This window comes from Vespula pensylvanica, chromosome 6 (genome assembly GCF_014466175.1).
Source record: "Vespula pensylvanica isolate Volc-1 chromosome 6, ASM1446617v1, whole genome shotgun sequence".
Classification (NCBI taxonomy): Eukaryota; Metazoa; Arthropoda; class Insecta; order Hymenoptera; family Vespidae; genus Vespula; species Vespula pensylvanica.
In genome coordinates, this window is record NC_057690.1 from 2,129,019 (window position 1) to 2,141,024 (window position 12,006).

The 12,006-nt window shown below is 29.4% G+C and overlaps 4 protein-coding genes across 4 annotated transcripts; 2 read left to right on the top strand and 2 right to left on the bottom strand.

Moving 5' to 3' along the window:
- Nucleotides 1-36: 36 nt before the first annotated feature.
- LOC122629840 (transmembrane protein 214-A) lies at nucleotides 37-4,478 on the top strand. The gene is made up of 9 exons (XM_043813674.1): nucleotides 37-247; nucleotides 521-726; nucleotides 804-1,487; nucleotides 1,569-1,779; nucleotides 1,855-1,994; nucleotides 3,160-3,286; nucleotides 3,361-3,626; nucleotides 3,711-3,862; nucleotides 3,968-4,478. Exons 1-9 carry the CDS (start codon nucleotides 121-123, stop codon nucleotides 4,092-4,094), a joined length of 2,040 nt encoding a protein of 679 aa, XP_043669609.1. The 5' UTR covers nucleotides 37-120; the 3' UTR covers nucleotides 4,095-4,478.
- A 245-nt stretch (nucleotides 4,479-4,723) lies between these two features.
- LOC122629843 (putative deoxyribonuclease TATDN1) lies at nucleotides 4,724-7,119 on the bottom strand. Its single transcript, XM_043813677.1, has 5 exons — nucleotides 6,852-7,119; nucleotides 6,515-6,694; nucleotides 5,692-6,085; nucleotides 5,419-5,622; nucleotides 4,724-5,341 (listed from the first exon to the last, which is right to left on the bottom strand). Exons 1-5 carry the CDS (start codon nucleotides 6,889-6,891, stop codon nucleotides 5,236-5,238), a joined length of 924 nt encoding a protein of 307 aa, XP_043669612.1. The 5' UTR covers nucleotides 6,892-7,119; the 3' UTR covers nucleotides 4,724-5,235.
- A 332-nt stretch (nucleotides 7,120-7,451) lies between these two features.
- Nucleotides 7,452-9,640, bottom strand: LOC122629939 (dolichyl-diphosphooligosaccharide--protein glycosyltransferase subunit 1). The gene has a single exon (XM_043813881.1). The coding sequence runs from the start codon at nucleotides 9,509-9,511 to the stop codon at nucleotides 7,673-7,675; it is 1,839 nt and encodes a 612-aa protein (XP_043669816.1). The 5' UTR covers nucleotides 9,512-9,640; the 3' UTR covers nucleotides 7,452-7,672.
- Nucleotides 9,641-9,832: 192 nt separating this feature from the next.
- Nucleotides 9,833-11,960, top strand: LOC122629949 (40S ribosomal protein SA). The gene is made up of 6 exons (XM_043813898.1): nucleotides 9,833-9,968; nucleotides 10,451-10,612; nucleotides 10,716-10,927; nucleotides 11,118-11,405; nucleotides 11,481-11,705; nucleotides 11,812-11,960. Exons 2-6 carry the CDS (start codon nucleotides 10,480-10,482, stop codon nucleotides 11,884-11,886), a joined length of 933 nt encoding a protein of 310 aa, XP_043669833.1. The 5' UTR covers nucleotides 9,833-9,968; nucleotides 10,451-10,479; the 3' UTR covers nucleotides 11,887-11,960.
- Nucleotides 11,961-12,006: the final 46 nt, after the last annotated feature.

Consider the following 12,006-nt stretch of genomic DNA (forward strand, 5'->3'; position numbering starts at 1 on the left):
AAATGCGCATGCGCGACCACGTACAACGTTTAGTCGGCAACAAATTGCCAACAAACGCTACTTCAGTGCCTTCGAGGCAGTGTTGTCATTTGCTGTATTGTTTACCACGTTCGTTGCACAATGTCTTCTGGTGGCTGGGAAGTAGTTGGAAAAAATAAAAAAGATCGCACTAATGGAAAGCCAAATAAATTGACGAAGGCCGAAAAGAAGAAATTTATCGAAAACGCGCCAAAAGTCGAAGATTTCCGTAAGGCAATATTTAACCTAAGTCAATGTTTATCAATATCACCTTTCTTTTTTTTTTCTTCTTCTTTTTTTTTTTTTTCTTTACCAATAAGATTTAACTCCTTTTGATTCTCCAATAAATTTTTAACAATGGCTTATTATTGTCTCCATATATAATATTTACGTACTTATCAAACTGTATTTAGAAATGTGGGTCGTCTACACTGTACATATCAAATAAAAAATAACTTTCATTGAGTGAAAGCGTGGAAGATTATATATATTCCTCTTTTAGTTCCACTAAGTCAAGTGAAAACTTTGTACGACAATTTGGATAGCAATAAGGAAAATAAAAAACCACCAAAGGAGAAGGATAATAAGACAAAAGAGAACGAAGAAAAAAAAAAGCAACAAAAACAGCAACAACATCAACAGGCAGAGAAAAAAAAGCAAGAACCTAAGGAAAAACCACCAAAGACGATAAAGGATGCACTTAATGCTGTATATACATGGATTTTTATTTAAGATTTGACTTTTATATTAGAATGTGATATATATTGCTTTTATTATGTTTACAGATAAATGCAGATGATTTCTCGAATATCTTAACTACTGGTAGACTCCAATATCCAGATGCTCCATTAATATGGTTAAAGAATCTCGTTGCATATCTTAATATAAAGATACCAATTGAGAAAGAAGATGCCATATTTTCTGGGAAACCTAAAGATTATCCATTAAGTATCGTACCAAAATCAATATCATCTACCATGGAAAGAGCTGTTACAATGGCAGGTCAACAAACAACTCAACTTTTTTATGAAATTACTTTGACTACAATGGCTACAGATATAGCCAAAGGAACAGCTGTTGTGGGTCATAAAATATTTTTGCAACTTTTGGCACGTGTCAATCCAGAAATGACTATAGCTAACATTTCTAAACTAATCAGTGTAAGAAACTCTTATCAAAATAGAAAAGCCATTGGGTTATCCTTACTTTGGGCTCTATCACAAGCTGGTGAAAAAGATTTGGCTATTGGTTTAAAAGTATGGCATGAAGTAATGTCTCCTCTATTGATAACAAAAAGTTATGCCAGCTATGTTGTACAAATACTAAATGATCTTGTCTTTGGCCATGAGGATGTTCAAGATCTGAGCCCAGATCTTTATTTAAATATAATAGAAGATACTTATTTTGGAAAATTTAACATCCCTCTTACTGTAGGAAAGGAAATAGATATTAGCATTGAAAAATTGAGAGTGAGTTTCTTTTTATGAAGTAATTAAAATATAAAGATTAAATATAATAGCAAAAAATTATTCAATACGATTTTTTTTTAGTCAATATTGTTCAAAAATAAAAATATAAATTATTCCAAATTCTTTGAAATACTGATTGGTAAAATCAACCAGAAAATAAGTCAAAGCTATAGAGATGAATTAGTAAAAGCACTTGCAGCTTGTATTATTACAGATGTCCATTGCCTTTCTACTTGGAGATCTCTTTATCCAAAAAATCTATATCAATCTAATCTTCTTTTAACATATATTGGTAAATATATATAACTCATTTAATTTAATTTAATTTAATTTCAATGATCGAACATTTTTATTTCATTTTTTATAGATAACAGATGGGATTCTTTATATTCAAATCTGAAAACTAAATCTTTCAAAGAAACTCTTTTATCCTTTCAAAATACTAATGAAAAGTGGAAAAGAGGGAAAGAAGAAAACCTTGCCCATTCTTGTACTAAAATATGCAAAGTAAGTTCAATATATTTTATAATTTTTCTCAAAATCTATTAAGAATATTATACTTAAACAAAAAATGATAAAACTATTTCGATTAAAAGATGCATAGGTATATTTTACGATCAAAATATCTGCAACAAAATTATTCATTTTTTATTGCATAATATATATCTGATATTCTAACTTTTGTTTAGTATTATTTTTCTGATTTAAAAGGTAACAAATAAATTCTGAAATAAATAATAAGAAAAAAATATCGAAATATCTGCAACTTTTGATGATCAGTGATTTGCTATAAAAAAAATACATTTTTAATATTAGCGTAAAAAAATATATCAAAGAAATTTCTTTCCTTTAAGCCAGTGATATTACTGATTCTCGAAGAAAAAAAAAAAAAAAAAAACTACTAAAACTAAATCATAAATCGAACAAGTCCTGTTACGTCGTAAATTCCATTCGAAAGTAGAACACGTAAATATTTCCAGAGATACTGACAGAACTAAAGAAACTAAAGACGCGCTTCGATTTACTTGGTTAGTTTTTGTTGTGATTACGTGTTCGTATATATAATGTTCTTGAAAAAAAGCGCGCCAATCGAAACACTTCCTAGTACACTTGGTCCAATGATATAACGACAAGTATATGTTATCATTGGTTGATTATTATACAAAAACGATCGATAATATAAACAAATATTAAACATCATTCGAATATTTTTTAATCGTAAATCACGCGTTGTTTTGGTTGGACTTTTTTTGCACTTATCATATTTAGTTTTGAGGTTAGGTTGTTTTTCGAGTGCTTACTATCGATCGCATGTTGCCCCCTCGACATCGCCAGTAACGACATTGACATCGTATGTACGGTTGTATCTATTATCTTCGACGACATATACGAAACCATCGCTTCTCTATTTCCTACGTCAACTCTTTATATAATTAAGCAAATATTTTCTTTCTTTTTCAATCTCGAAGGTAAGCAAACGATGTAAAATTTATAAGCGATTATTCTCATCTCTATAACGTGTAACTAATGGAGGATTAGATAACAATTTTTTTCGTCTATTCTCGCCAATAGTAAATCCGTTAATACGATTTGAAACCTTGGCATTGTTTGATATTGATTTCCTGTTTGAAACACAAATGATCATAAATTTTGTTTTACGTTTTTTTCTTAGACAATATTAAAGAAAATGACTGCTTCCACTGATAGAAAGTTTCCTTGGAAAAGAGGATGTATACTTCTGTTATTACTTATTGGTACTATTTTAATTTATGACTGTCAAAAACATGGTAGTTTTGAAGGTAAGTTTTATAATTAACAAATATTCTTTTTATCTATTACTAGTTGTAATTATTTTGTTTATTATTTGTTTCAGCTTCGAATACAGGAAAATTATTAAAAAATAGTGGAATAACTGCACAAGCTTTGAAAATCTGGTCAGTAACTGAAATGTATACTAGTAAACTGGCTGAAACTATAAAAGATAGTTCACCAGAATATTATAAAGCTGCTGTTGACTTCTCTACACCATATATCAAATTAGGAATAGATTTATATATTGTGACAAGGAACATTTCTATACGATTATATAATAATATAGCAGCATACGTAGAAAAAAATGGACCTATAGTTCGTGAAACAGTATGTGTATATATATATATAATTTTTTTTAACTACTTTTTTTATTTTTGTTAAATGTAATTTGAATTTTATATTTCTTTGTAGATTGAGCATTATCTTCCAGGAATAATAGAACAAATTCAAAAGCAAAGTATTCGAGGATTTCAACTTGCTAAAACTTATTCAATTATAGCAGGAGAGAAACTTACTGAGAACTTCCATTTTGCAAGTCATTGGTTACAAACAAATGTTTTTATGTAAGTTGAATATAATATCATTTTGTGACATTAAAAATTAATTTTTTTCTTCTGTTTTTTATTTTATTTTTTTATTTTTTTTTTTTTTTAATTCTTTTTTTTCAGTGGTGAACTCAGTCCAGAAAATCTGCAGAATTATGCCAATCGAGCTATAGACATGACACAAACATATGCTAGCCAAACTTATGATTGGGTATATGAAAAAATGCAGTCACTTTCTAAAGTTTCATGAACGAACTCAATTCTTTACTTTTCAACTGATTTCATTGTTAATGAAATTACCTCTATCTCTGCATTTATTTGTTAAGATGTGAAAAGGTTGCATAGTTTCAATGATCATGTCATGGCGGCCATCGTACCTGTGATATTCCAAAAATATATCCTGTCCAGTTTTGGCATTTAAAATATTTCAAAATGTTTTGAATTAGTAAGACGAAGACTATACGTAAATATAAAGTTTTTTTTTGTAACTTTTCATCATTATTGTGAAATAAGTGTTAATAAGAACTAAATCTTAATTTGGTACCAAACTCATCCATCTAGTATTTTTTGTAATATATTGATTAATGTATTTGATTTTTTTTAGTATACTCATTAAATAATATATTAAATAAAATTATAATTTTTTCCATATTTTCACGAACATTTAAAAACTACAATTTTTAAATGTTAAAATAACATTACATAGAAAATAACAAAATATTTAAAAATTACAATTTGTAAATGTTTTCATAGTAGTAATAAAAACAGATATAGAGAAAACGACTTACTTAATTTTATAATTCTATGAGTTTTAGTAATCAGTGCTGAATACAAGTATATAGATAATACTCATAGGAATAGTAAATAATATTAATAAACTTAGCAATAAACAATTATTATTAATAAATATGATAATATTAATTAGTAATGATACTAATAAGAATTATAATAATATCAATGATAGTGCATCTGATAGAAGGTGGTTGGCAATAGCAATAATTTTAACAAGAATAGGTAGGCACATAGGAACAGATTTTTTGACGAATTTAGTTTGCAGATTTAATCTACAATAAACCAAATACATCAAAAAATTTGCTCATATATGCTTATTTATTATATCGTAGTTTTATGTAGGAAGAGATCAATGGAATGTGGCATCCGAAGATAACCACGAAGCTATGCGTGTAAAAATGAGGTTTCTCGTCTTTTTTTGTTCTGTTTTCTTTTTTTTTTTTTTTCTGTCAATAAATGCCTCTGGTAGACTCTTTTCTTGCTTACAGTTTTTCAATTCATATCCCTGATTATTCGTTATGAATACGGCACGCATATAAAATGCGTATGAATAGCACATTCTTGACAAACATGCAAATGCTCATTCATTGTGACACACTTTATAAATCGTGTGGAAAAAATACTTTCATTGTATTTTTGTATATTTGGTTGCAGAGATATTCTTCTTCTTCATCCCTAATACGAGCAAGTACTTCTAGTATTTGACTGTAAATAAGGATATATAAATAATTTTTTTTTTCCTTCTAATCTTGTAAAACATTTTAATATCACGAATTACTTACACTATTGTACAAGGTTCATTTCTTCCTTTCACCATACGATTAGGTTGCCATTTCTCCTTTTTAACAGCAGGAAAATGAGTAATGACATCTTTTGCAGAAGCATGAGATGCCCTGACATCACACCAAGGGCAATCTGTTTCAATCATAAGCCTATCCGATGGAATAGTAGTAACCGAGAAGAGATTATCTTCTGTTTTGAGAGAACTGTTAACATGAATTACTGAAAAATACAAGTTTAAATAATAGCAAATGTACAGATATATAATTGCCTACCATCCATTAATACCAATATATAATCCCAACTGTAAAATAGAATTAGCCTCTTCTGGATTGCCATCAAAAGAATGCACTACACCAGGAGTTATTTTATCCTTGTGCTTTCTCAAAATGCGCACGAAATCTTCACTGGCATTGCGACAATGTAAAAACATTGGTAATTTTAATATCGAACACAAAGATAATTGCATTTCAAAGTACTTTTTTTGAATCTCCTTTGAGCAAAATTGCAATCTATCATAATCTAAACCCATCTCTCCAATAGCTACTACTTTGTCCTTATTTTCCATTGCTAGGTCTGACAATGATTTAAGATAGTCCTCTGGATTTTCATACTCCTCAAATTCATTACAATTAGTTGGATGACAACCAACAGTTGAAAATAATCTTTCTGAAATATACATTTAAATATATTCAGCTGTGTTACAGACAAATTCATTGATAAAATAAGATAAAAATGTTGTACCTTAGAAATATTTGTATTATAACATAAGTTAATATGTAATGCCATTTGCATGCATTTTCTTGTTGCAGATATAGAACAGAATCACAGCAACCATTGCATCTCTCTCTCAGCATTTCCTTCTTGCACAATAATCGTATTAAGATCTAATGACAATAAATATAAGTTATGTTATATAATATAAAATCTATTTATTCATAGTCATGAGAATTATGTACAGACAGAGCTTTATATTGTTCCTGATAGAGAGACGCGACAGTAACAATGGTCCATTTTTTTAATAGTATCTTGGTACCTAGTCACCAGAGATTTCTTGCATGCTTATTTATTTAAAAAGAAGTAAAAAAGAAAACTTACCATCTGTTTTAGCTATTTCTAAAGCTTTTTTACATTCCTCCATATTACCCGCAGTAATAATAATTCTGGAAAGATTATTGTCCCAGCTACGCTCCAAAACTTTATCTAAATCTGGTTGATGTTTCTGTGAACCGTAATAAATTCCTTGATACATAGGATCGGTTAGATTTGCTCCGATATCTGCCAAAATATAGAATTATATGGAGTATACTTTCAATGATCACATTAATGTAATCTCATATTTTTTAATCTTCTTCTACATAGACATGGATACCGTAATAATTATAATATAGCTACGGTAATAAAAAAAAAATAGAAAAAAAAAGATATATGATACCTATAAATTTTCGTAAATTAGTCATTCTGGCAGCAAGCATAAAATATGATTATTGAATGACAATCGAAAAAAGGCACGGCACACCCTGAGAGGTTAGCAGGTGTCCTTTAGATAACCGGTTCTATGAGTTGACACATGGACAATTGTACTGTTTCCAAAGTTTGACGTTTTCATTTCCCTTATGTTACAAATAATACCTCGCTATCATTGGTGCGATTTTTATTAAGACCGACACTTCATTTGCGAAATTCGTTAAGAGACAAACTTCAGGGTTGACAACTGAAAGAATACGATGATAACAAATTCGAGATTTCCGTATCGATATTAAAACGTATATGATAGTTTGGTATTAATTCATGTGTACTGTACTGTATAAAAAAAAAAGTAGATTCGAAGTAATGTTTTTTTAGTTTCTTCCATTTTATTTTTTAAAATGAAATAAAATTATATATAAAGATAAAAACAACTATTAAGTAATTATAACAATAACATTAAATGATATAATTTTCTCTTAAAATTATATTTATATTTTATCACAACAAAAGGATTTGTATAAATAAATAAACAAAAAACAATGCGTTCAAAGAGCCGAAATACGAATTATTTTTATACGCTTCTTTATTACAAATCTTATAGTACAATTAAAGTGCCATATTATTTATTATGCAATAGTCATTTATAGTCTTTTACTCATTCAAATTTATATAAGATTAATTTACAAACGTGATAATAATCTTACTGTATTGCAAATGCACCATTATTACTAAGTCTTTTGTTTTGAAACACATTAATGCTTTAAACAAATAATCCTGAAATTTGTATTATTGAAGTGACTTAACAATAGAATTTATTTTTTCTACACATTCTTCTTTTTTCTTTGTGATAGCTGTTTCTGCTTCAACAAATTGCTGACGTCCAATTTTTCCTGGAACTAACTTATCTACATATAGCGATTGCTGTTGATTGTACAGTTCTTTCAATGTTTTGTCATACTTTTGAAGTTCTTGAACACGTTCATACATATCTCCTGATTCTCCTTTTAAACGTTGAGCAATTTCAGCAACAGCACTTGTTGCGCTTTTATATTCTTGATTAATGCTCTTTACAACAGATAAAAATACATTAGTATCTTTATTTGCTTTTAAATAATTTAGTTGGTCATCTAATTCATTGTACGAGGTAACTCTACGATCTTGTGCAGCTAATATTTTCTCACATTGACCCGCAATACGTAATTTGCTTTCTGATATTTCATCTTTATCAATTGAAAAATCCAATCTTACATACGTTATAACCAACAAAAATAGTAAATATAAAGCAAGTGCTACAAGTAATGGTTCTTGTAACATCAAAAGCCGGGGAAATGTATATTTCAGTTGGAAATTCTGAATATGATTTTCAATTAAATTCTTTTTAGTAACAGAAATGACAGGACGACCTGTAGTATCCAAATAAGTATAATGTAAACTATCTGGCAGACGTGTTGCTGGATATGGTAAAGTTAATTTTATGTTACGTGATCCTTCAGGTAGAATAATTTTTACAATTAATTCGTCTACAACCATATCATCAAAGATATGATCCAATAATCTCATTTCCAGTGCATACTGATCTCCAGAATGATATAAGTACTCATAGCTGGGTACATTGTAACCGATTGTATAACGTGTTTTCCATCCACCAAATAATGGAAATCTTGGTCTTAGATTCAATTCCACAGAATCCTTTTTAATACGTGTATGTGATGTAGAAATATTTCCTATTTCGTCTCTATAATAAATGTCAGAAGCTGCAGCAGGCAGAATAGTATCAAAGCTCTGAATGCTTGCTTGTCCAGATTTAGTTTCACGAGCATATTCATAGCGAGAAAAAGATCCTTTTAGTTCAGCACCTGTATGTACTAAATCTATGCTCTCTTCTATAGCTATATTACCCCAATGCGATATTTCAATAGATCTTTCAATTCTTGTAACTGTAAGGAACTTATTATTATTTTCAAAATGTACTGTTAATTCCTCGAAAGAAAATGGAGATAGATTCTCGTATGGACCATATGTAATTGTTGAATCACTTTGGAACACTGGTTTTATCTTTGAATAACTTTCAACATTACGACTAGGTAATGATACTGTTGTAGTTAATTTTCCAACTGTATAAGGAGAATAAATGTAAACATTTCCTATGTACTTCACAAGTTGTTTCTCTTTTTGTGTAATCTGTTTAGGATGTGGTATAAGCTCATGAGTAAATATAGTTTCTACTTCTACAGACATTGTACGACCCTGCGATAAAGCATCTTTAAGATCAATAGAATAAAAAATTTTATCTGGATGCTTGTCTACTTTAGTTTCTTCTACTTTAAGTTCTATTCTTCCAGATTCACGTTGAGCAGATATGTAGCTGAGAGTGCCTTTGTGGCCAGGATCAATGGCAAATAGAAAATGCCGTATTTGTCGATCTTTGCTTCCATTTTCTAATATAATTCTCGTTGTGATCTTCGTTAATTGTGACTGCAAGTCGATATGTTTTTCCACTATCTTCAAACTTAGATCCGTATCCACGAGGTCGGAGGCATTAAGAAAGCGAATGTGTAAAATCAAGAATAATGTGGAACTCCATACTATAGTATTTATATGACTTCGAAACATACTTTTTGTCATTAGATTTGTCTAAGAGAAATATTTGTGATTATTCTACGAACTCTTATCGTTATGCCGGTAAATGGGTTACTGCAGGTTACTGACAATAAGAGACATGAACGTGGCGTACCCTTATGGCGCCTAGGGTCATTCATCAGACGTGGCTATCAGTCTTACCAAAATCATCGAAATTTCACTTATCCCTAAGCTTTTCAAACTAAAATTTAAAACTTCCGGTTCTCTTATTATTTTTAAATATATTTCACATATATCATTAAATTTTTTTCGTAAACCAAAATTATTAAATAAATAATAATTTAATATAATTATTTTTTTCTAATTATTTCTTTTAAATATTTAAATTTTATAATGAAACGACTAGCGTGATTACAGTTTCCATCTTTATCTTCGCTTCTAAAAGGAAGCTAACGTGTTCACTTCCTTTCCGAATGGAAGTCTCCTAGTGGCATTGTATAACGTAAGTTCAGGATTAATATTTTATTTTATTTATTACATTTCTTTTTAATTATTAAAGAATTTATGCAGAATTACCTTTTTAAAACTTTTTTGCATATATATATTTTAATAAAATTTTTAACAATAATATCTACTCTAATAAAATTAGAAGTTTATTTTGCACTAATACACGTGGCTAGTTAATAAAACGTGTATATATATATATATATATATGCGTGTATGAAAAAATTACATTTTATATATTTTAATTTATTATTATCTTGCAATATGAAAAATAACCGTAATATAATTTTATTTTTAAATTAAATGCTTTTCTATATTACAAATAATTTGAGGTTAGCTTCTTTTATATACACGCATGCATAGATAATTTATATATATAAATATATAACGATAATTAATAAAAATAATTGTTTAAAAATTAACAATGCAAATTTTTTCATTATAAATTGCTAAAATTTTAATTATATTTACGTATTACAGGTTAATCGTAATTCAACCACAACGTTAAGATGTCAGGAGGTCTAGAAGTGTTAGCTCTCAAAGAGGACGATGTAACCAAAATGTTGGCTGCATGCACTCACTTAGGTGCAGAAAATGTAAATTTCCAAATGGAACAGTATGTGTATAAAAAAAGAGTTGATGGTAAGATATATTTGTTTTATAATTTATATATGCGAAATGATCTATCAATGTAATTAAAGAAATTTAAAAATTATCTTATATATTAATCATATATAAATACTAGGTGCAGGTGTTAATGTCATCAATCTTCGTCATACATGGGAAAAATTGTTATTGGCTGCACGTGCTGTGGTTGCCATTGAGCATCCTAGCGAAGTATCTGTTATCAGTTGTCGTCCAGCTGGACAAAGAGCAGTTTTGAAATTTGCAGCTCATACTGGTGCTACTCCTATTGCTGGACGTTTTACGCCTGGAGCATTCACTAATCAAATTCAGGTGTTAAATTTTATAAAATCAACTTGCAATTACTTGATATTATTCCTTCAATTTATGATGATTATTTTTAATACAGAATCAATACTTGTTGCTTTTTTTGGCTTAATCTTTTCTGATTTTATTTCAAAGAAATTTAATAACAAATGAAAATATATACAAATATTATAATAATGTTATGTATTAATTTCAGGCTGCTTTCCGGGAACCGCGTTTGCTAATCGTAACTGATCCAGCTACTGATCATCAACCTATTACTGAAGCCAGCTATGTGAATATTCCTGTTATTGCATTTTGTAACACTGATTCGCCTTTACGTTTTGTCGACATTGCTATTCCTTGCAATACCAAAAGTTTTCATAGCGTTGGTCTCATGTGGTGGCTTCTTGCCAGAGAAGTTTTACGATTAAGAGGTTCCATTCCACGTGAAACCAAATGGGATGTTGTTGTCGATTTATTCTTTTATAGAGATCCCGAAGAGGTTTGTATATTCATTGATTATTATTTGTTCCATTTAAAAGTTAATACTGAATTCATAATGTTAAATCTTTTTTAGGCTGAGAAAGAAGAACAAGCAGCAAAAGAAATTGCACCAGCTAAAGAATTCGTGGCTCCCGTTGAAGCAACAACCACAGCAGAACCTGGTTGGGCTAATGAAGTTGACACTGATGCTGTACCTGCTGAAAATTGGGCAGATGAAGTAGCAGCACCAGCACCAGCAGCAATTCCTGCTGCTACTGCTGCACCAGCGTTTCAAACCGGTGGTGATTGGGCATCCCAGGTACGTTTAATCTTTAAACTGCAATGTTCACATGTAATTGTTTTTTCATATTAAAAAAAAAAAAATCTAATTTGTATAATTCTAAATCTTATTTGTATAACTTTAGGCACCAGAAGAATGGTCTACTACACCATCTGCTACTGTTCAAAGTTGGGGAGGTGCAACCACTGAAAAATGGTAATTGCGTTCTCTTTGAGCTAATGCGATTTTAATTCACTTTGTATACAATAATTGTAATAAAGTGATGAAAATACATTTTTACTGCTATCGATGTTACATTCCCCATTTTATTATATGAATA